The sequence below is a fragment of the Gobio gobio genome (assembly GCF_949357685.1).
Source record: "Gobio gobio genome assembly, chromosome: 5".
In the NCBI taxonomy this organism is placed as follows: domain Eukaryota; kingdom Metazoa; phylum Chordata; class Actinopteri; order Cypriniformes; family Gobionidae; genus Gobio; species Gobio gobio.
This window is the reverse complement of record NC_137101.1, coordinates 59322762-59346172: the sequence shown is the minus strand read 5'-3', so window position 1 is coordinate 59346172 and position 23411 is coordinate 59322762. Positions and strand designations below refer to the sequence as shown.

At 39.2% G+C, this 23411-nt stretch overlaps 1 protein-coding gene across 1 annotated transcript; it reads left to right on the top strand.

Annotated features, from left to right (window-relative positions):
• The first annotated feature begins 263 nt into the window (after positions 1-263).
• On the top strand, positions 264-21563 carry LOC307127083 (NACHT, LRR and PYD domains-containing protein 3-like). The gene is made up of 9 exons (XM_079818072.1): positions 264-382; positions 3987-4262; positions 4508-4570; positions 9333-11118; positions 11387-11560; positions 11664-11837; positions 14582-14755; positions 19265-19311; positions 19840-21563. The coding sequence occupies exons 2-9, from the start codon at positions 4007-4009 to the stop codon at positions 20379-20381; spliced, it is 3216 nt and encodes a 1071-aa protein (XP_079674198.1). The 5' UTR covers positions 264-382; positions 3987-4006; the 3' UTR covers positions 20382-21563.
• Positions 21564-23411: the final 1848 nt, after the last annotated feature.

Sequence of the window (23411 nt, the reverse complement as noted above, 5' to 3'; positions counted from 1 at the left end):
ATAAAATCAACTTTTTTGTAAGGGTACTCTTTTATGAAAACTTTCATAAAAGAGTACCCTTTATTAGGACATGCTAATCATATCTGTCCGTTTATCTCTCTCTTTTTACCTGTAATTTCAGATATGTTGTGTGTGGGTGTTTTGATGACAGACAGTGATTATCCACATAAGTTCACTCTTATGTCACGTGTTCTTACGAAAACTGGTTCTATTCGTTTTCTGAGAAAGTCCTGGTATAACAGGTTTACGCTCTGAAGGAAACTCCCCGCTTCCACCGTCCTTTATGAAAACACACATTTAAAGGAGTTTCAAAGTAACTTCTGCTCAAGACAGTTCAAGTTCAGTGGAGGGACAAGAAACATCCACACCGTCATTATTCATGGTAAGTAAATACTACTTCATAAAATACTGACATGTATAGATTTAACAGTGTCATGTATCCATTCACATTGATCTAGACTTAACAAACATCACTGACACATTGTTTATTAACTTTTGTATTGCTAACAAAACTCAAAGCAATGACTTGCTTTGCAGATTTAAACAATACAGCTTTCTGATGCCTCATATGTCTCTGTATCTGTTCTCTCTTCATAAATGGCGACATTCATCTATTAAAATATAGAAGAAACAAATAATACTATCAGTCAAATTAATGTTTATTATATTTATTTATTTAGCCAGTGAATTACACCATTGCATACAAAAGGAAATGCTAACCATTTTTAGCTTAGCACTAACTATAAGTGTATTGTGATTGCCAAAGTCACGTGATTTCAGTAAACAATGCTGTTTTACATCACAACTGTTTCTAAACGTTTTGAAATGTCATTGGTGAGCTGTTGGGGAAGATCTCAGTGAACCAGTGTTTATGGTTTTTACCTAATCTGGGATCAGTTTTATACATTTGTATTTATTTTTAATAAGACATTTGCAGGGTTGCCACGCATTTGGCATGAGACACACGCTTTCAGGCTCTGTCTCAATGTCTCACTCTGCCCAACTTAATCTCACGCCAAAATGCCAAACCTGCTTTTGATATTAAACAAGGTCTAAGCTTTTAACATTTTTTTTTTCGTTTTAATGCAAAATTCAAACAATAAATACCGTTTTGGCGCACTTAAAGGTATAGTTCACCCAAAAATTCTGTCATCATTTACTCACCCTCATGTTGTTCCAAACCTGTATGAGTTTATTTGTTCTGCTGAACACCAAGCAGAGAGAGCAACCATTAACTACCATAGTAGGGGAAAAAATACTATGGTAGTCAATGGTTGCTCTATCTGCTTTGTTACAAACACTCTTCTAAATATCTTCTTTTGTGTTCAGCAGAACAAAGAAACTCATACAGGTTTGGAACAACTTGAGGGTGAGTAAATGATGACAGAATTTTCATTTTTGGGTGAACTATCCCTTTAATGAGGCATAACAGTTAAAGCCAGAGGCGTTGAAAAACAGAGCTGCGACATGCTCTCATCTTGCGGTGGCGCGCGGTCACATGGTTCATGAGCTCTCAATACTTCTAGCGCTGTGTCAATACATTTGAATGGCTTAAGCGGATAGAAAACAGCTTCACTATACAGGTATTTGCACCAAGTTTTGGTAAACAGTACAGCATATTGTGCATTGATTATTACGTCAACCCTGACCGTTTTATTATGGAGACTTGGAGAGTGATGGAGATGCAATATTGTTAAAGGGTTAGTTCACCCAAAAATGAAAATTCTGTCATTAATTACTTACCCTCATGTCGTTCGACACCCGTAAGACCTCCGTTCATCTTCGGAACACAAATTAAGATATTTTAGTTGAAATCTGATGGCTCTGAAAGGCCTCCATTGGCACAATGCACGGTTCACTCTCAAGACCCTTAAAAGGTACTAAAGACGTCGTTACAAAGTCCATCTCACTACAGTGGTTCTACAATAACTTTATGAATCGGCGAGAATAGTTTTTGTGCGCCAAAAAACCCTAAATAACGACTTATATAGTGATGACGATTTCAAAACACGGCCTCATGAAGCGTTATGAATCAGTGAGCCGAATCAGCAGTTTGGATCGCCAAATTTCAGCAGTTTGGCGGTTTGACACGCGATCCGAATCATGATTCGACTTTTTAATTTAAAAAACATGAAAAACTTTTTACATGATTCGACTATTTTAGAACCACTGTAGTGAGATGGACTTTGTAACGACGTCTTTAGTACCTTTTAAGGGTCTTGAGAGTGAACTGTGCATTGTGCCAATGGAGGCCTTTCAGAGCCATCAGATTTAAAATAAAATATCTTAATTTGTGTTCCGAAGATGAACGGAGGTCTTACGGGTGTCGAACGACATGAGGGTAAGTAATTAATGACAGAATTTTCATTTTTGGGTGAACTAACCCTTTAACATTAATGTTAATGTTTTTCTTGTATTTAGCCCTCAGGTATGCCTTACTAATTGGTCACACTCCAACTTTCTTCTAATATTTTTCTTGTTTATATTACAATTAGTGTAATAATTAAGGTTAAAATAGAGAATTCCAATTCAAAGAGGCAAATTAGAGTCATTTTGTGGCTAGAAAATAAAATAATAATCTTCATTTGTAATGCCATTATCCACCAGGTGCCTGTATGGCTCTTTAATAAATATACATGTAGTCTAGTTGCTCAAAAAAGTATTGCAGATCATAACTGCTTACTTATTTTTAGATTTTGCATTAATAACTTAAAACTAACGTTAATAACTTTATTAACTTTATTAAATAACTAACTTTAATAACTTACATTCTACTATTTTTAATGATACTTATATAAGCACACACAAGTGAATATTAACGAATGCGAGCACATATAATTTAACCCAAGAAACATTTAAAATAGTGCTAAGGCAAACTTATTTTTACTTATATGTACAGTAGGCTATATACATATGAACTGATCGAAATCGATATTTGTGCCATTTAATATATTATACTCTCAATAAAACATTTGCAGTGGTTTTCAAAACCTGTTTTTATGTAATGTTTGACAGCATTTTTTTTTTTGTAATTGGTAATGCTTCGAATCCTGCCACACTCTCATTGGGTTATTGTCTGTGAAATGAACCTCAATTTTCCTTTCTTGCTGTGTATAATGCCTCTCCTCGTTGGCTGTTATACACTATACAGGGCCTTATCATCAGACCTGAAGGTGTAGCTGTGCACTTTGAGTAAAGATTGTATCTCACTTATCATCCAGGGTTGTCATTTCTGGTTAGGAAATACCTGAATCTGTTTGTTGACAGTGACACTGTCTGTACAGTTTTTGTTTTTTTCTGTTATCCAACAGTTAAGAGAGAGCTCCCTCGGGCCAAGTGTTCATGGTCTTTTTTTGTGGCTTTGTTTTTCTCCTGAGTGGGGATGAGGAGCAGTGACTGTCCAATGCAAATACTCCAAAATCAAGGCAAGACACAACACAGTGCACAGTGCTCGGGAACCCCATCGCCCAGGAAAAAATATTGAGCCCAGAAATATCCATTGAATTTCTAGGCATTCATTTGGATTCAAGCATTTCCAGGCTGAATTGCCCAAGGAAAAAAATCAACTAAATAATTTGGGGGATTTTATTAAGGATTGGATTGCATCTCCTTGCCCCCCGCCCCCCTCTTGGTTGAAGGACTTATTGTCCTTTCTACACCTGGAAAAAATTAGACACTCAATTAGAGACTCTTTTAACTCATTTTATGAAAAGTGGAACCCTGTTCTTTCCTATGTTTAGACTGTACCTTCATTGGAGATTCGATTTACCCCTCACCCCCTTTTTTCTTTTCTTTTTTTTTTCTTTTTACTTTCTTGGTTTTGCGGGAGAATTTGGGATGGTTAGGGATACATTTCAGGGTATTTGTATAATTTTTCATGCAAAAAAAGTTTGTCATGCACTTATTGTCATTTATGAATCTGCTCAATAAAAAAGTGTTTAAAAAAAGAGTGAAACTACTTTTTTTCTTTTCTTTTTGTCCTGCAGCAGTGAATTGGTGAAGGGCGATGGCATCTGTTAAAGAGCTGCTCGTGAACTCCCTAATGGACCTGGTAAAAGATGATCTGGAGCGGTTTCAATGGCACTTAAAGAATGATAAGCATATATCATATTCTGAAATGGAGAATGCAAATAGGTTAAAAACTGTGGATAAGATGGTAGCACGTTTTGGACCAGAAGAAGCTGTGAAGATTACGGTGGAGATCCTGAGGAAGATGAACCAAAATGAACTAGCCGAGCAGCTGGAGAACGATCATAAACAAGGTAACGTTTAATTCACTGTGACTGTAATGTTATTAACTTAAACTTTCCTCTTGCATTGCTGATGTGTTTGTGTGATTTATGTATCCCAGAGAATTAACCTCTCTCTCTCTCTCTCTCTCACACACACACACACACACACACACACACACACACACACACACACACACACACACACACACACACACACACACACACACACACACACACACACACACACACACACACACACACACACACACACACAGATCAGGCTGAAGGCAATATGAAGGCATCTGCACCTGTTGGAGCTCATTCAAAAGAGAGTTGGGGTAAATTACAATCACTGCCTATACATGGAAACAAAAGAAAAGCAGCAAATACAGATCTTATACAAATAAAGGTGTCCTCAGTGACACCCAGTTTACAGTGGTCATTGTATATTCCGCCAAGATCAAATACATTAACATTGTTGATGATTACCATGCTAAAAAATCTTCAGAGTTGTCATGATAGAACTATATATCATTGGCGTCAAATAAAGTTACTAAAATAATTATGATGCACAAGGTATTTGTCACGGGGTGACAAAACAAACCTAACGGGACTAAGATCCTGGTGAATGCAGTTGTTCAGGATTTTCCAGTGAACACCCGAGGCCTATTGCACAAAACTAGGATAAGGGATTAAGCCGGGATATCTTGGTGATCCTGGCTCAATTTATCCGTGATCCGGTTGCACTAAAGCTGGATAGGGTGGCAGTTGGAAGTTATGGTATAAATTACCATGGAGATTTATTCTGTGGAGCTAGCCTGCTCCAGACCAGGCTAAATTCCAGGATCTATTTAATCTCATCCCTTATGTCAGTCAGCAGTCACCACAAACGGAAACCAATAGTTATTCCACTGCCCACTACACATTGTTATCACATATAACTAGACCCACTGTCATTATTTAAACGTTTGTGATCATAATTTCAATAATTTTGGATAAATTATGATTTTTAGATGATGTTGCTATCATTAGATAATTTACGGTTTCCCATAGACTATAAGGCTATATATAAAAATGATAGAATATTAGGGCCACAGAGGAAAAAAAAGAAAAGTCACAGACTTCGAAAAATTAAGTCATAATATTGTAACCCGTTGTTTTAGAGGAAGACGGTTGTTAAAATGACAGCTGTGGGGCATTTCGTGGAATTGTTCTTCAGTATGGTTTCACAAACAAGGACATACTTAATCTTTTGGCACATCAGCGTCACATTGTCATAAGTATCAGGACTGTAAAAAGAATATGCATCTTTTCCGCAGAAAGAACCAGCCTCATAAATGTATGACTTTTTCCTTCTTCCTCAGTGTGGCCCTAATACTCGGTCGTATAAAATACACATTCCATATAAATATAAAAACACAAAGTGTAACATTAGGTTCCTTTATTGAATAAGGATAAAACAAAGCAGGTAAACCATCAGCTCCTTTCGAAACTGAAGTCACACAGTGACTCAACAATACAACAAAAGGATAAATACACATTCAAAGATAGAGATTATATATACAGTATATATATATATATATATATATATATATATATAAATAAATAAATAAATATATATATATATATATATATATATATATATATATATATATATATATATATATATATATATATATATATATATATATATATATATATATATATATATATATATATATATATATATAATATATATATATATATATATATATATATATATATATATATATATATATATATATATATATATATAAATATATAATATATATATATATATATATATATATATATATATATATATATATATATATATATATATAAAACACACCCCGCTTGTCTGCACACTGCGGTAAATGCAGGACAAATCCATACACATCAACTGAACAGACAAATGAATGGAAGCAGTAGCCTCCCTGCAAGCTTGTATTACACACAGTATACAGCACAAACATCATAAGAGGCCAAAAAAAAAAAAAAAAATCGGTGGACAGCATAAGAAGCAGAGTACAACGGCTAAGATTAAACTGTAGCCTACTACTAAGCGTAGTAATTATGTAAGCCTTTGATAATAATTTATCAAAGCCTTATACAGTGTGATGGGGTTACTTTACACAATTTCACTCATATCTGTTGTCCATTTCAATTAAAAGTTAAACTGTTTCATAATCAGTGTACAACTGCATTTTTGGAGATGTGAATTAACTATTTGGATTGTAATTGTGATGTTTCAGCAGAGCGGTGAGTGTGTAATTGTGCACTACTTACGCATTCAGGAGGTCTGCAATACTTTTTCTCTTTGCTTTATCACTGTGGCGGTGTTGCCTTTCTTCTTAATTATGTCTTTTACCTCCTCGTATGCCTCCATGAGGATTTATGCCTCCAACGGGGAAAAGTACGCCGCTCTAGTTGCCATGGTGAATCAGTGAATCTGTGATCGGTGGCGGGTCTATTTGAGTGAGCCGTGAGCGCGCACCTATCCAAGATTGGTTTAACCTGGCTTGATGAATCCGTGTCTGCTCATCCTGGCTTGGTCTTTGTGCAACCAATTAAGCCTGGATGCACTTGTTTTGGCTTCATTGAGCTCAGCTCAGTCATTTATCCTGGATGTCTTAATTCTACTTTTGTGCAACGGGCCTCCGGTCTATGCCCTGTGAATCTGTTGCCGTGGCGGCGGGGCTGATTGCCTGAGTGACAGCAGGTGTGGGGCAATTATAGAGAACGCTGTGAGAGGGACACCTATTGAGATGAGGCTTTAAAAACAGGGAGAAAACAGACTGTTGGGGTGGATCTCCTCCCGTATGATGCTGTGTTTGTCAGCAGGTTGCTCTTTTTATTGAGGCTGGGCTGTGGAGTGGGGAAGATTGGAGTTGTGGAAGAGGAAGGAAGGAGTGAAGTATTTGGCAGCGAAGACTTGAGGAATATCGTCCGTAGCGAGAAAGACGCAAGTGATGAGTATTTGATCCGTTGTTTATATGCACTAACACTGAAGTGGTGTGGAGAGTTTGGAAAACGTTTGGCACGAGTGAACATTACACCGAGTGAATTAACGATCTGTCTCCAACTTCTGTCCTCTCCTTGCCGAATGTGGTGATCGCTGCATCATTCTTCTGCTTTCCCGGAGCAAAGTCAAGCCCTGATCGAGGACGAGATCCGATCTGGTGGGAGAAAAGACCGGTGGGTGAGTGCTGGCCTGAATGCACGGTGTGCGAGTGGAATTGCAGTGCCTGAAGTGAAGATTTACACGGTTTGTGCTGTGAAGTGAAATTTGTGTGTGGAGAAGTAATAGAAGTCTGCCGTGCACTCCTCTCCTACAGTCTTCCACCCGCTGTCTCTAACGAAGGGTCTTGATAAAGCAACTGCCCAACTTCCGGCTTGAAAAGACCCGGCCCCGCTAGTGCTGAGTGTTTCATATATCATGTACTGTTGAAACTGTGCTGTGTCTGTTCTAGTGCTCAGCCGAAGTGAGCCTCCCGCTCAAAGTGCCCTCCCCGCCTGGTGGTCTCCACACGCCCCTATTGGAAGCCTTTACCCTGTTCAGAAGAAGAAAAGGTATATCAGTTGCAAGCGTCATGTACTGTTGAACCGTTGAAACTGTGCTGTGTCTATCCCAGTGTTCAGCCGAAGTGAACGTCCCGCTCAAAGTGCCCTCCCCGCCTGGTGGTCTCCACACGCCCCTATTGGAAGCCTTTACCCTGTTCAGAAGAAGAAAAGGTATATCAGTTGCAAGCTTCATGTACTGTTGAACCGTTGAAACTGTGCTGTGTCTATCCGACCCGCCTGGTGGTCTCCACACGCCCTTATTGGAAGCCTTGATCCTGTTCAAAGGAGAGAAGGTATATCAGTTGCAAAGCTTCACACACTGTTGAACCGTTGAGACCTTGCTGTACTGTTCCAGTGCTCAGCTGAAGTGGAGTGTTCCGCCCAAAGTATCCTCCCCGCCTGGTGGTCGAGTGTTCCGCCCAAAGTGTCCTTCTCGCCTGGTGGTCTCCACACGCCCCTATTGGAAGCCTTTACCCTGTTCAAAAGGAGAGAAGGTATATCAGTTGAAAAGCTTCCCATACTGTTGAACCGTTGAGACCTTGCTGTACTGTTCCAGTGCTCAGCTGAAGTGGAGCGTTCTGCCCAAAGTGTCCTCCCCGCCTGGTGGTCTCCACACGCCCATATTGGAAGCCCTGACCCCGTTTGAAAGGAGAGAAGGTATATCAGCTGAAAAGCTTCACATACTGTTGAACCGTCGAAACTGTGCTGTGTCTGTCCCAGTGTTCAGCTGACGTGAGCGCCCCGCTCAAAGTGTCCCCCCGCCTGGTGGTCCCCACACGCCCTATTTGGAAGCCTTTACCCTGCTCAGAAGAAGAAGAGAGTGGCTCGCTTGCCCCCACCTCTGAGTACCTCCCTCCGGAGTAACCCCAGTGACTCGCTTCGCCCTCGCATCGGCATACTTACCTGGTTCCAGTCTGAATGGGGTTCGTATGACCACGGCCTCCCCTCTTGAGTCCCGTAGAGGAATACTTACCCGGTGACCTACCTGGACGGTGCGGGGATTCCCCCCTGATTCCCCTCCGGCGAGCCTCCGGTCCGTCCCGAGCGTCCCTCCCCTCCCGTCCCGGGAGGTCTGTAGACTCTTGAACTGTCCTGGTGGCAAGAAGAAGATTTTAATTAGGACTTATCCAATTCATTGACCTTTTAAAATAAATAAACTGTATTATTTAATTCTCTTGTCTGTCTGGTCCTTGACACGTTCCTCGAGGTGGTTCCCGGGTTTTTCAGAGGTGGGTGCAGTCTGGGTTGGCCCGCCCCGACCTGTGACATATTCATGTAACTTGACATGTTGTCAATTTAAACATATTCTGTGTAAGATTGTGCATGTAAACACAGTTGAAGTATGAATGTGATTTATTTGAATGTAGTAGACAGTGTTCAAGTTACCACACATGTATGTTCGGGGTTTTTTGGTAATAGAAATTAAAAACCAGTTTAGAATTTATCTAAACATGTTATTATAATTTTATTAAAATTGATCTCTTGCTCTTTGCTGACTTTTCACCCTCTTTCTCAAAGGCTCAGCTGCAGAGAACAGAAAGGCCGTTCTTCATGAGATTAGCCTCAGACTGAAGGACAAATTGAAACAGGACTACAAGCGGATATTGATCGGTAATTCACAGACGGGTCATCAGAAATACCTGAACGATATATACACTGATTTATATGTGGTGGCGAATGAGACTGGAGGAAGAGTGAATGAACACGAGGTGAGACAGATCGAAATGAATCATGCCAAAGACACACCGATCCAGTGCAATAACATTTTCAAAGTCCATAATGATCAACAAAACAGAAAGGTGCTGACAATGGGGATCGCAGGGGTGGGAAAAACTGTCTCTGTCAATAAATTCATCCTTGACTGGGCTGAAGGAAAGGAAAATCAGGATATCGCCTTCATTTTACCTCTGCCGTTCCGTGAGCTAAATTTGATCACAAAAAACTACAGTCTCGTGGGACTTCTTCATGAATACTTCTTTAGCGGTACTGAAGAAATGCCCTCTCTTCCTGATGGTGATGGTAAGGTCATGTTCATTTTTGATGGGCTGGATGAATGCCGCTTCCCTTTGAGATTTAAAGAGGGTGACAGAGTTACAGATGTTCACAAAATAACAACAGTGAGCAAGATAGTTACAAGCCTGATCAAGAGACACCTGGTTCCTTCTGCTCTCATCTGGATCACATCCAGACCAGCAGCAGCCAGTCTGATACCCCGTGACTACATTGATCAGGTGACAGAGGTGCGTGGATTCAACGATGAGCAGAAAGAGCAATACTTCAACAAAAACGGAAGACCTGAGGTTGCTATAAATCTCATCAGTCACATCAAGAAATTCAGGAGCCTGTACATCATGTGTCACATCCCCATCTTCTGCTGGATCTCTCTTACTGTTCTTCAGCCTCTACTGGCTCGAGAGAGAAATGACAAAACACCTACAACTCTCACAGAAATGTACATAAACTTCTTTCTTACTCAGCAGCAACAAATGCAAACAAAATACAGTCCTGAAACTAAAGCCAATGCATGGTCTTTTGATCAGATCATTCTGAAGCTTGGGAAACTGGCCTTTCAACAGCTGGAGAAAGGAAATCTGATTTTCTACAAAGAAGATCTTGAGGAATGTGGACTAGATGTCAGTGAAGGGTCTGTGTACTCTGGGTTATGCACTCAGATCTTTCAGGAGGAAAAGGCTGTTTCAGCAAGAAGTGTGTTCAGCTTTGTACATCTCAGTGTCCAGGAATTCCTTGCTGCTCTTTATGTGTTTTTGATGGGCAAAGATGAGAAAGCTGACCTATTTCTTCAATCCTGGACAGAAAAACTGACATGGAAACTGTCCAAAAAGCCACTGTTTCAGCTTCACAAGGCTGTGATAAACAAGGCCTTACAAAGCGAGAATGGACACCTGGACCTTTTCCTCCGGTTCTTCCTGGGTCTCTCACTGGAGTCCAATCAGAGTGACCTGAAGGAACTACTGCCAGAACTAGAACTCAAAACAGAGAACATGAAAAACACTGCTGATTATATCAAACAGACAATAGAGAAGGAGAAATCAGTGGAAAGGACCATCAATCTCTTTTACTGTCTGAGTGAACTGAAAGATGACTTTGTGGAGGAAATTCAGAAGAATCTGAGCTCAGGAAATCTTTCAGCACAGAATCTCTCCTCTGCTCAGTGGTCTGGTCTGGTGTTTGTGCTCCTCATGTCAGAAGAGACTCAAGAGATGTTTGAACTGCAGAAATACAGAAGATCTGATGAAGCACTGATGAGACTGCTGCCAGTGATCAAAAACACCAGAAGAGCACTGTAAGAGTCTTCTTTATATTCATTTATATACACTGTTAGTGTTTAATAAATGGGCCTTCATTTTAAATGGGTGACTTGTTGGCCTAGACTGTTCAGAAAAACTACTAAATGTAATGTTTGTGATGTTTTAATACTGGTTTGATGTTTTAAGAAGACAAAATTATTTTAGCTTTGCTTACATCAGTACAGTCAAAGGTTTTTCCAAGCTCAGATTATAAACTCTACCTAATAATCATTACTGTTGCTGTTTGCTTTGTTCTCAACACAGGCTACAGTTCTGTAATCTCACTGCTCAGTCCTGTGAACGTTTGTCTTCAGTTTTACAATCCTCAGACTCTTTCCTGAGAGAGCTGGACCTGAGTAACAATGACCTGCAGGATTCTGGAGTGAAGCTTCTTTCTGATGGACTAAAGAGTTCAAACTGTCAGATGGAAATACTGAGGTTTGAGTTCAAATACTTTATTTTTTTTTAGCTATAATTTAATTATTAAAAATTGCACTGCTAAGATTTATTCTGTATGCAATTACATTGTGTTTTTCGTCAGATTTCCAACATGTAATCTCACTGCTCAGTGTTGTGAGAGTTTGTCTTCAGTTTTACAATCCTCAAACTCTGTCCTGAGAGAGCTGGACCTGAGTAACAATGAACTGCAGGATTCTGGAGTGAAGATTCTTTCTGATGGACTGAAGAGTCCAAACTGTCAGGTTGAGATACTGAGGTGAATGGTTTTAAAATAATGAACTATATGTATGAGGGGGCGCCACTAAGCGCATATCTGGCACTGATGTTTGTGTGTAAAGGGTGTCACGGCCACCCTAAAAAATGTTATTGCCGCCCCCACTAGTTCCCCCACACTATTGGATCAGAGAACTGTCAATCTGACGATTCCTATATGCTACTATCCAAAAAGTTTGCGTTTGGAGCGCTGGCTCAACAACACCATTAGATCAATGAGCTCGGTCAATGCTTTGGCAAGGTAACACTTTTTTTAACCATAAAATAAAGCTAAATTTAAACTAAAGGCCAATTAAAATAACTGGTACAAATATTTATTTTAGGGCAGTATTTGTGGCAGTCTAGAAATCCCGCTGTGAATGGGCAGATAGCATTGCTCATGTGTGTTAGAGGCAAAATATAACTGCACACTTACTTCAGCATTTCATGATTATCAGTTATATTTTGACTCTATAAAGCTTTCTTCTCTTATTGCTCCTCCAAAATGTTTTTGCGCCAATGCATTGTTAAAAGAATCAGTGTGTTTTGTAATTGTCCCATATAAAACTTTCGCGGCCAATTTAAAAATGGTTTAATAAAATGTGCAAATTCACAACATGAATACATCCTTTATTAAATCACGTTGACAAATTTAACGTATCTTTACGGATGGTGTTGAATGCTGAATCGATTCATTCAGTTCTAATAGTGCTTAATGCAAGCAGTGTCGTACACACAGAGGGCAAAGTGTTGCGTTATTTAAAGGGGAAGTTCACGCATCAATGAGTAACAAAAACCACACTGAATCAGTATTTATTCTTATAACTTTCATGTGAAATTTACTAATAACACATAATAATTATGTAGTTATGTTTGAGAACAATTTCTTAATAACTATAGGACTGGCTGTGTGCACCCTTATTATCTCAGCCAGGGTTCAAAATTAACACCACACACCAAATGGCAATTCAATGAAACACCTTCTTGAGAGAATAGGATATGGCTTAGTATGAATATCAAATTGAAAAGGTTGTGATGCAATCATATAAATATACAATATGACTGTAAGGACCAAGTTTAGAACTTGGTTGTGAGTTGTGAAGGCTGAATGTAGGTGAAGGCAACCTGCAAAAGCTTTGAGTTGAACAAGTCATACAGAAAGCCAAGGCCCCAGTAAGAACAGGACAAAAATGGAGAGTTCAGAAAATGATCGATCAGGCCATCAGTCAACTGAAGCATCAGGAGATAGTTGGGTGGTCGCAGCAGTGAACAGAAGTCATCAGAATGGAGGATGAATCTTTGAAAATCAGAGCTGTGAGCCAGTAGAAGCAAGGAAGGTGGACAAATTGGGAGGGCAGTCATCCAGTCAGACCATAACTTGGGTCGACATGTGGAAGGTTCCACAGGCTAGACTAAGCTCCCTTATTAGGTCCACATACACCATTCTTCTAAGCCCCCAGAACATTCAGCTCTGGAATGGCAAAGAAACAACCTCCAGTCTATGCAATGCCAAAAACTGAAAAATCTGTAAAGCTGCTCTCACCCAAGGCTGGTGGCCAATAAAGTAGCCAATAAAGCTAGTCCACCATCTTCCAAACCAAAAATATGCTTCGTCAGGCAAGGAACTGCAGCAGAAAACATCAGCAGGAGAAAGTAGTCCATTCTGAAACCTGGATGCGAGTGGCAGATGAGAGTTGATCTCAACTAGCAGCTCAAGTTTCCATCTGAGATAATAACAACCTCTCTGCGGCCAGACATCATCCTGTGGTTCAACTTTGTACAGTACCATGGGACAGTAATCATGGCAGAGCTCACAGTACCGTGGGAAGAGATGGAGTCTGTATTTGAGAGAAAAAAATTAGAAATATAGAAAACTAGTGGCAGCGTGTACTGAAATGTTGGAATTTATGTATCCTCCCTTCCAAAATCGATGAAAAGCAGTGAAATAATGAAGCTTGATACTTTGTTTTGAGGTGATGGGGCCGTTTACAGGTTAGCGTGGTTCCTGCGTGGACAATTAGCATGTGAAAGGCTCAAATGCGTGTGGGTGTGGTCACATTACAGATAATGAGGTCAGAAGGGGATGATTGTACCTCTCGTTGGTTTCATAGGGATTACATAAATAGAGTATATTTATTTTGGTATTAATTACCTCATTTAAAAGAAGATACTTCAAGCTTTCTAAAGACATCTCTCATGTCTGTGGTTTAGTATTCACTAAGTTACGGTTCATTTTCAGATGTGTTGCAGAATGACGACAGAACTTGCATCCTTTTTTATTGTTTTTGCAAAAAGCACAACACTTAGTTTTTATAGTAGTCACTTGAAATTACTGCAGGTTATTTAAGTCTTTTAAAATAGTTAATAAATAAATAATACCTAATAAAAGGCTGAAATAGGTATAAATGTTCAAATAATTTCTATAATGCAAATAAGTATAAATGTGTCTGATGACTATATTTAGAAAAGTAAATTAATAAATTTTCTCTGGTATACTTCCACAGACACTTTTGCTACTTTTGTGAATGAATCTACAGAAAATAACTGGTGCAAATACAAACTGCACTGGGCTGTACTTCCCAAAAGCATTGTAAGCCTAAGTTAATTGTAGAACATTTGCCACCTATGGTCTCAATGATCAATTTAGGCTTACAATACTTTTGGGAAATGCACCCCAGGTCAGTGTGTGATAGTAATGTCTGATTGCTAAACTAATGTCATGTGGACTGTTGCTGTATGTCTTTGTAGATTGTCTGGCTGTATGGTGACACAAGAAGGCTGTGGTTATGTGTCTTCTGCTCTGAGTTCAAATCCCTCACACCTGAGAGAGCTGGATCTGAGCTACAATAACCCAGGAGATTCAGGAGTCAAGCTGCTCATTGATAAACTCAACCATCCAAACTACAGACTGGAGAAACTCAAGTATGTAGAGCAAAAAGAGTTTTGATTACACAATCTTCACTTATTACAAACAAGTTACACTTTATTTCTTTCATACATTTACAAAAGTTACATCCATATTCCCCATATACATCCATACCCCATATATATATGGGGTGTGTGTGTGTGTTAGGGATTGCACAGACTAATCGACTTGTTGACTATAATGCTCTGCCATGATGTTTGCTGATCTAGACTAGACTTGAATATTTGCTGATCATGTGATTTTGACACCAACATCATGACGCCATGCAAATTGTACTGTTCTGACTTAATGTCCTACATATTAAATGCACTATATATATATATATATATATATATATACACACACAGTGGGGAGAACAAGTATTTGATACACTGCCGATTTTGCAGGTTTTCCTACTTACAAAGCATGTAGAGGTCTGTGCTTTTTATCATAGGTACTCTTCAACTGTGAGAGACGGAATCTAAAACAAAAATCCAGAAAATCACATTGTATGATTTTTAAAGAATTAATTTGCATTTTATTGCATGGCATAAGTATTTGATCACCTACCAACCAGTAAGAATTCCGGCTCTTACAGACCTGTTAGTTTTTTCTTTTAGAAGCCCTCATGTTCTCCACTCATTACCTGTATAAACTGCACCTGTTTGAACTCGTTACCTGTATAAAAGACACCTGTCCACAAACTCAATCAAACAGACTCCAACCTCTTCACAATGGCCAAGAACAGAGAGCAGTGTAAGGACATCAAGGATAAAATTGTAGACCTGCACAAGGCTGGGAAAATGGTCAAGCACCTTGGTGAGAAGGTGAAGGAAAGAAGTTAAAGATGACGGTCAATCTCCCTCGGTCTGGGGCACCATGCAAGATCTCACCTCGTGGGGCATCAATAATCATGAGGAAGGTGAGTGATCAGGGTGAGGTGAGGCCAGCATCCATATCACCCTGTCGCCCAAGACTGGTTTCCCACTGAAGCTAAGCAGGGCTGAGCCTGGTTAGTACCTGCATGGGAGACCAACTGGGAAAACAAGGTTGCTGCTGGTAGAGGTATTAGTGAGGCCAGCAGGGGGTGCTCACCCTGTGTGGGTCCTAGCGCCCCAGTATAGTGATGGGGACACTATACTGTAACACTGCAAATTGACTCTATGTGGTCATTATAAATCCCAGGATGTCCTTCGATAAAGAGTATGGGTGTAACCCTGGCATCCTGGCCAAATTTGCCCACTGGCCCCTGTCCATCATGGCCTCCTATTGATCCCCATATACTGATTGGCTTCAGCACTCTGTCTCCTCTCCACCAATCAGCTGGTGTGTGGTGGGCGTTCTGGCGCAATATGGCTGCCGTCGCATCATCCAGGTGGATGCTGCACATTGGTGGTGGTTGAGGAGATTCCCCCCTTCTATATGCAAAGCTTTGAGTGCCTAGAAAAGCGCTAAATAAATGTAAGAAATTAAATTTAATTAAATCAGCCTAGAACTACATGGCAGGACCTGGTCAATAACCTGAAGAGAGCTGGGACCACAGTCTCAAAGGAAACCATTAGTAACACACTACGCGCTCATGGATTAAAATCCTGCAGCACACGTAAGGTCCCCGTGCTCAAGCCAGCACATGTCCAGGCCCGTCTGTAGTTTGTCAATGACCATCTGGATGATCCAGAGGAGGAATGGGAGAAGGTCATGTGGCTGATGAGACAAAAATAGAGCTTTCTGGTCTAAACTCCACTCGCTGTGTTTGGAGGAAGAAGAAGGATGAGTACAACCCCAAGAAAACCATCCCAACCGTGAAGCATGGAGGTGGAAACATTCTTTGGGGATGCTTTTCTGCAAAGGAGACAGGACGACTACACCGTATTTAGGGGAGGATGAATGGGGCCATACATCGTGAGATCTTGGCCAACAACCTCCTTCCCTCAGCAAGAGCATTGAAGATGGGTCGTAGCTGGGTCTTCCAGCATGACAACGACCCGCAACACACAGCCAGGGCAACTAAGGAGTGGCTCCGTAAGAAGCATCTCAAGGTCCTGGAGTGGCCTAGCCAGTCTCCAGACCTGAACCCAATAGAAAATCTTTGGAGGGAGCTGAAAGTCTGTATTGCCCCAGCAACAGCCCGAAACCTGAAGGATCTGGAGAAGGTCTGTATGGAGGAGTGGGCCAAAATCCCTGCTGCAGTGTGTGCAAACCTGGTCAAGAACTACAGGATACGTATGATCCCTGTAATTGTAAACCAAGGTTTCTGTACCAAATATTAAGTTCTGCTTTTCTGATGTATCAAATACTTATATCATGCAATAAAATGCTTATTAATTACTTAAAAATCATGCAATGTGATTTTCGAGATTTTTGTTTTCGATTCCGTCTCTCACAGTTTAAGAGTACCTATGATAAAAACAGACTTCTACATGCTTTGTAAGTGGGTAAACCTGCAATATCGGCAGTGTATCAAATACTTGTCCTCTCCAATGTGTATATATATATATATATATATATATATATATATATATATATATATATATATATATATATATATATATATATATATATATATATATATTCACCTAAAGGATTATTAGGAACACCATACTAATACTGTGTTTGACCCCATTTCGCCTTCGGAACTGCCTTAATTCTACGTGGCATTGATTCAACAAGGTGCTGAAAGTATTCTTTAGAAATGTTGGCCCATATTGATAGGAGAGCATCTTGCAGTTGATGGAGATTTGTGGGATGCACATCCAGGGCACGAAGCTCCCATTCCACCACATCCCAAAGATGCTCTATTGGGTTGAGATCTGGTGACTGTGGGGGCCATTTTAGTACAGTGAACTCATTGTCATGTTCAAGAAACCAATTTGAAATGATTCGAGCTTTGTGACATGGGGCATTATCCTGCTGGAAGTAACCATCAGAGGATGGGTACATGGTGGTCATAAAGGGATGGACATGGTCAGAAACAATGCTCAGGTAGGCCGTGGCATTTAAACGATGCCCAATTGGCACTAAGGGGCCTAAAGTGTGCCAAGAAAACATCCCCCACACCATTACACCACCACCACCAGCCTGCACAGTGGTAACAAGGCATGATGGATCCATGTTCTCATTCTGTTTACACCAAATTGTGACTCTACCATCTGAATGTCTCAACAGAAATCGAGACTCATCAGACCAGGCAACATTTTTCCAGTCTTCAACTGTCCAATTTTGGTGAGCTTGTGCAAATTGTAGCCTCTTTTTCCTATTTGTAGTGGAGATGAGTGGTACCCGGTGGGGTCTTCTGCTGTTGTAGCCCATCCGCCTCAAGGTTGTGCGTGTTGTGGCTTCACAAATGCTTTGCTGCATACCTTGGTTGTAACGAGTGGTTATTTCAGTCAAAGTTGCTCTTCTATCAGCTTGAATCAGTCGGCCCATTCTCCTCTGACCTCTAGCATCAACAAGGCATTTTGGCCCACAGGACTGCCGCATACTGGATGTTTTTCCCTTTTCACACCATTCTTTGTAAACCCTAGAAATGGTTGTGCGTGAAAATCCCAGTAACTGAGCAGATCGTGAAATACTCAGACCGGCCTGTCTGGCACAAACAACCATGCCACGCTCAAAATTGCTTAAATCACCTTTCTTTCCCATTCTGACATTCAGTTTGGAGTTCAGGAGATTGTCTTGACCAGGACCACACCCCTAAATGCATTGAAGCAACTGCCATGTGATTGGTTCATTAGATAATTGCATTAATGAGAAATTGAACAGGTGTTCCTAATAATCCTTTAGGTGAGCGTATATATATATATTTAATCAATATTGATCAAGTTGATGTATGTTTTAAACAGTTTATTGTACAGGTCAGTTAATGGCCTAAAAAATGATATTCTGCTACATTGTAATATGCACACACACATACAGAGAGTAGCTCGCACATCACAAGCAGATTGAGCACACACAGAAACATTCAGGAGTGCAGAAACTTACTGTCAACAGTCCTGTGATTTATCAATAAAATATTTCTAGCATATATTTCTTTCTGTTTTTGAAATAAATAAAATTCACTAGGTGAGAGGCGCTGCACAGGTATGATTAATTCACACGCAATCGCTCTCGCACTAATGCATTTAAATAAATGTGATCTTACTGTGCTACTTAATCTGTATTTGATATATAAAACAACCTAAAGACAAATTAAAGCATTTGATAAAAATAAGAAAAACTGATAAACAATATGCCAGAGCAATAGAGTGTGTGCAGCGTAATATACCACACAAGTGACCTGAGTTTGAGTCTCAGCTTGAGGGTCAGGCTTCTCAAACCAACATCAAAGATTGTTCACAATCTTAAGCCTCTAGTTGCAAAGCATTCCCATCACTTTTGTTTTTTATAACATCATCAACGATTAGTCAACGCAGACTCAACTTTAACTACATAACTTCTGTTAACTACATAAAAATCTGTTGTTTTTCAACCCCTTGTGTGTGTGTGTGTGCTAACTGATTAACTATGACACTGTGTGTGTTTTGTAGTGTGGATCATGGAGGAGATATCTGGATTACAGCAGGACTACACAAATGTACGTCTACACACTCGCTCACTCACGATTTTAAACACCCTAGTGTTGTTCCCTGTGTCCTTCTTTCTTTTTCGGACCACAAAAGTAGAAATTTGTCCTGCATGTGCGCCTCCATGTAATGGCAGTGAATTAGCAACCAGGTTCAAACTTTTCAAAAAGTATAGAAAAGAATCTCGCAAAGATAAAAATGAACCATATTATTCAGTCAAAATACTGAGCTCAGCCTTTACTCTGTGCGCGTTCCTGAGAGTGTGTGTTGACTGAATAATACGGTTTCTTTCTCGCGAAACCTTATAGCATTTCTCCTGAACACTTTCCATATATGGCACGCATCTCGTATCATTACGCAATACTTTTCCTATCCTTTTTGGTCGCTATTCACTGCCATTATATAGAGGAGAGCGTACAGGACTTTTCTACATTTTTGGTTCGAAAAAGAAAGGGGAGGACACAGGGCATTGAAACAACACTAGGGTGAGTAAAAGATGCCTTTATAATTAACCCCTGATTTGTTTATATCTTCATCAGTTTCCCATCAGTTCACTCCGGACGTGAACACAGTGAATAAATGCCTCCGTCTGTCTGAGAGGAACAGAGTGATTACTAACACTCTCACAGAGCCTCAGCCGTATCCTGATCATCCTGACAGATTTGATTCAGCGAATCAGGTGTTGTGTAGAGAGAGTGTGTGTGGACGCTGTTACTGGGAGATTGAGTGGAGTGGGAGTGTGTCTATATCAGTGTCATATAAGAGCGTCAGCAGGAAGGGAGGGGGTAATGCGTGTTTGTTTGGACGTAATAATCAGTCCTGGAGTTTGTTCTCCTCTTCCTCCTATCACTCATTCATGCACAATTACATAGAGAGTGACATCTATGTAAAGCCCATCAGCAGTAGAATAGGTGTGTATGTGGATCTCAGAGCAGGAACTCTGTCCTTCTACAGCATCTCTGGAGACACAATGAGCCTCATCCACACAGTCCAGACCACATTCACACACACACTCTATCCTGGGTTTGCGGTTTATCCTACGTTTTCTGTTGGTTCTGGATCATCAGTGAAACTGTGTTGATGATAACTGAGCATGATCTGTCACTCGCTGGCTTGACTAGATAACCCAAGATATGAGGCATGATGCAGAAGTTCATGAATACAGAGACATAGAGGTAAGCCTGACAGTAGCAGTGAGATGTTATAGAGTCTCCGGTTGAGTGCTAGAGCCCTATTGGTTGTATTGGTTGAGTGAGGGAAACAAGGTGAAGAGCAAGAAAACCCCAGAAAAACAGGCAAGGATACTAACAGAGACGAGAGAGCATATATGAGACAAAAGAAGATGGAAATACAATGACACTCATTGCAAACATATCTGGATGATACCAGCAAATCCAAGACTTTTAACTCAAAATTTAAGATGTTCAAAGATGATCTCAAATGACATAGACGTTAAGTTAGAAAAAACAAGGAAAGCGATACAGGAACAGAACTTCAAAGTTGAGGGAATTAAGACACGGTTTGTTGATCAATTCCTGTGTAAATACCTGTGTGTGTGTGTTACTTCCTTCAACCATACCTGTGTGTTGTGCTTTATTTTCTGGTTTTATATTCAGTTCAATCCTTTATAATCATTCGTCATGTATGTAGATGTCATTGATTTACGCCATTTATCATTTTATTAATATTGTCAGCGTTATGTTTAGTTTTGTTGTGTTTTTGATCATATGTTTATGTTCCTTGAGTTTCTTTTTGACCTGAATTACTCCCCGTTTCTGATTATTGTTCGCTCGTTTTTTATTTATACTCTGCTTCTGTTCTCAGTTTAGTCAAAGTTTCTGTCAAGGAAAGTCTGTTCACTCGGCAGCCGTATTTGCTCTAACAGCAGCTGCAGTGGTGCAATCATTTTACCGATCAGTGATATCATTCTGAATTGAAACTAGTCTGTGGAAACACTGAGATTCCTTTAAATATACATCTAAATTTATAGAAGAAAAAATGGCATATAAATAATTCTAGAAACTTTTATTTTTAAGTTAATCATCTGACATGTGAGCGAAATGTGTTGTTTGGCTTTAAAATATTGTAAGAGTTATGGGCTAGCTTATAAATGTGTTACTTCTATAAATGTGTTTTACTTATATGCAATCATAAACCACATTTTAAGGTGAAATTTCAACAATATTTTGTTATGATCTCTGTATCTGAAAATACAAAAGCATTATTATGACATTATTGTGAATAAAAGTCTTATTGTGCTTATATATGCTTATATATATATATATATGCTTGTGCTTATATTCTAGATCCATTAGCTTTTTTTGCATTGTTTTCTTTTGAGATTATTATTAATATTTTATGTATTTTTATTTAATATTATTTTTTATTATTAGTAGTAGTAATAGTATTGTATGTATTTATTACTTTTGTTTCGTGAAAATACATACAGAAATTGTACACAATATATATATTGAGACATAACACAAAAAACTACAGAAAGCAACAACAACAACAACAACAAAAAAAAAGGTTGTGAAAAGAGAGATCTTGTAAATAGAATTTGTCTTTTGGGAATATTTGGATGATATCTACTTATCTAGATTAAAAGAAGGGGGGTGAATTGTTTTGTCAATGTGTCCAGTCGTTTTTTTTCTATTGCAGTTTGTCTTTCATAGGTTATATGATTTCTTAATAATTGAGTCCAGTGTGTGGTGGAGATATTTGTTTTGTCTTTCCAGTGTAAGATAATTGTTTTCTTAGCAATGGCTAGAGATAGGAGTAGTGTGTTCTATTGTATTGGGTATTATTGATGTATCACCTAACAGGCATTATGATGGGGAGAAAGGGATGTTACAGTTAAAAACTATTGAAATGGTTTTGATAACTTCCTTCCAGAATGGGCTGACAGACGGACATAACCATAGCGCATTAAGATATGTGTCCGGTGTGTTTAGAGTACAGTGTATGCATTTGTCTGTTTCAGTTATACCCATTTTAAATATTTTTTGTTGAGTTAAATGCGTTCTATGTATTACTTTGTATTAGATTAATTGAATATTTGTATTTATACTGAAGCTAAATGTATTTGTACAGATTGTGTTCCAGAAATTGATATCTGTGTGTATATTGAGATCCTGTTCCCATTTTTTAGCTGGTACCGAGTGTGTATTATCTGCAGAGGTTAATAAATCATATATTTTCCTTATTAGTTTCGATGATTGGCTAATCGTCCCCAGTTTGTCTGGTACTGGTACCTGTTGTAGTTGTATGCGACCGATTTTAGAAGTAATTGCACTCTTTATTTGTAAATAAAAGTAATTATGTTTTTTATCTAGATTGTATTTTTTTGATAGCTCTGCAAATTGTATAAATGTATTGTCCTTATATAGATGATGTAAATATATAACGCCCTTCTCCATCCAGTGTTTATTGACAAGTGGGATTTTATTAATGGTGAAGTCCGGGTTATTCCAGATTGGTGAAAGATTGTGCGGTGATAGAGATTGACCGGTTATTTTATTAGTTTTCCACCTAGCCATTAGTGTAGTCTGGATTGCGGTGTTTAGAAATAGGCTGTGTTTTTTAATGGTATTATTAAAACGTGGTAAGTCGGATATTGGGATTTCTTGGCATGCTGTTTGTTCTAATTGTATCCATGGGCTGTGGTGGTGGTCGTTATTTATCCATTTGGTTAGGTGTTGTATATGTGCTGAAAGATAGTAGTATTGAAAGTTAGGTGCTGATAATCCTCCTTGTTTTTTAGGTTTTAGTAATGTTCGTAATGCAAATTCTAGGTTTCTGATTTTTCCAATAGAAATTGTTTATTGTGCTGTCTAACGTATTAAACCATTTTTTAGAGGGTTGTATAGGGATCATTGTAAAAAGATAGTTTATTTTCGGTAATACAGACATTTTGATTGTGGCTGTTCTTCCTATAATTGATAGCGGTAGGTTCATCCATCTCTTTAAGTCATTTTCTGTCATTTTTAATGCCGGGGTGAAATTGAGATCAAACAGATCTGATATATTTGGGGAGAAGTGTATTCCTAAGTATGTAATGTTACCTATCCAAAACTGATTATTTTTAAAGATAATAGTGCCGAAGTCTTTA

Coding starts and splice junctions, on each gene's coding strand:
- LOC307127083 (XM_079818072.1), top strand. CDS start 4,007: ATGGCATCTGTTAAAGAGCTGCTCGTGAACTCCCTAATGGACCTGGTA. Junction 11,119..11,386: donor AAAAACACCAGAAGAGCACT/GTAAGAGTCTTC, acceptor TTCTCAACACAG/GCTACAGTTCTGTAATCTCA. Junction 11,838..14,581: donor TGTCAGGTTGAGATACTGAG/GTGAATGGTTTT, acceptor ATGTCTTTGTAG/ATTGTCTGGCTGTATGGTGA.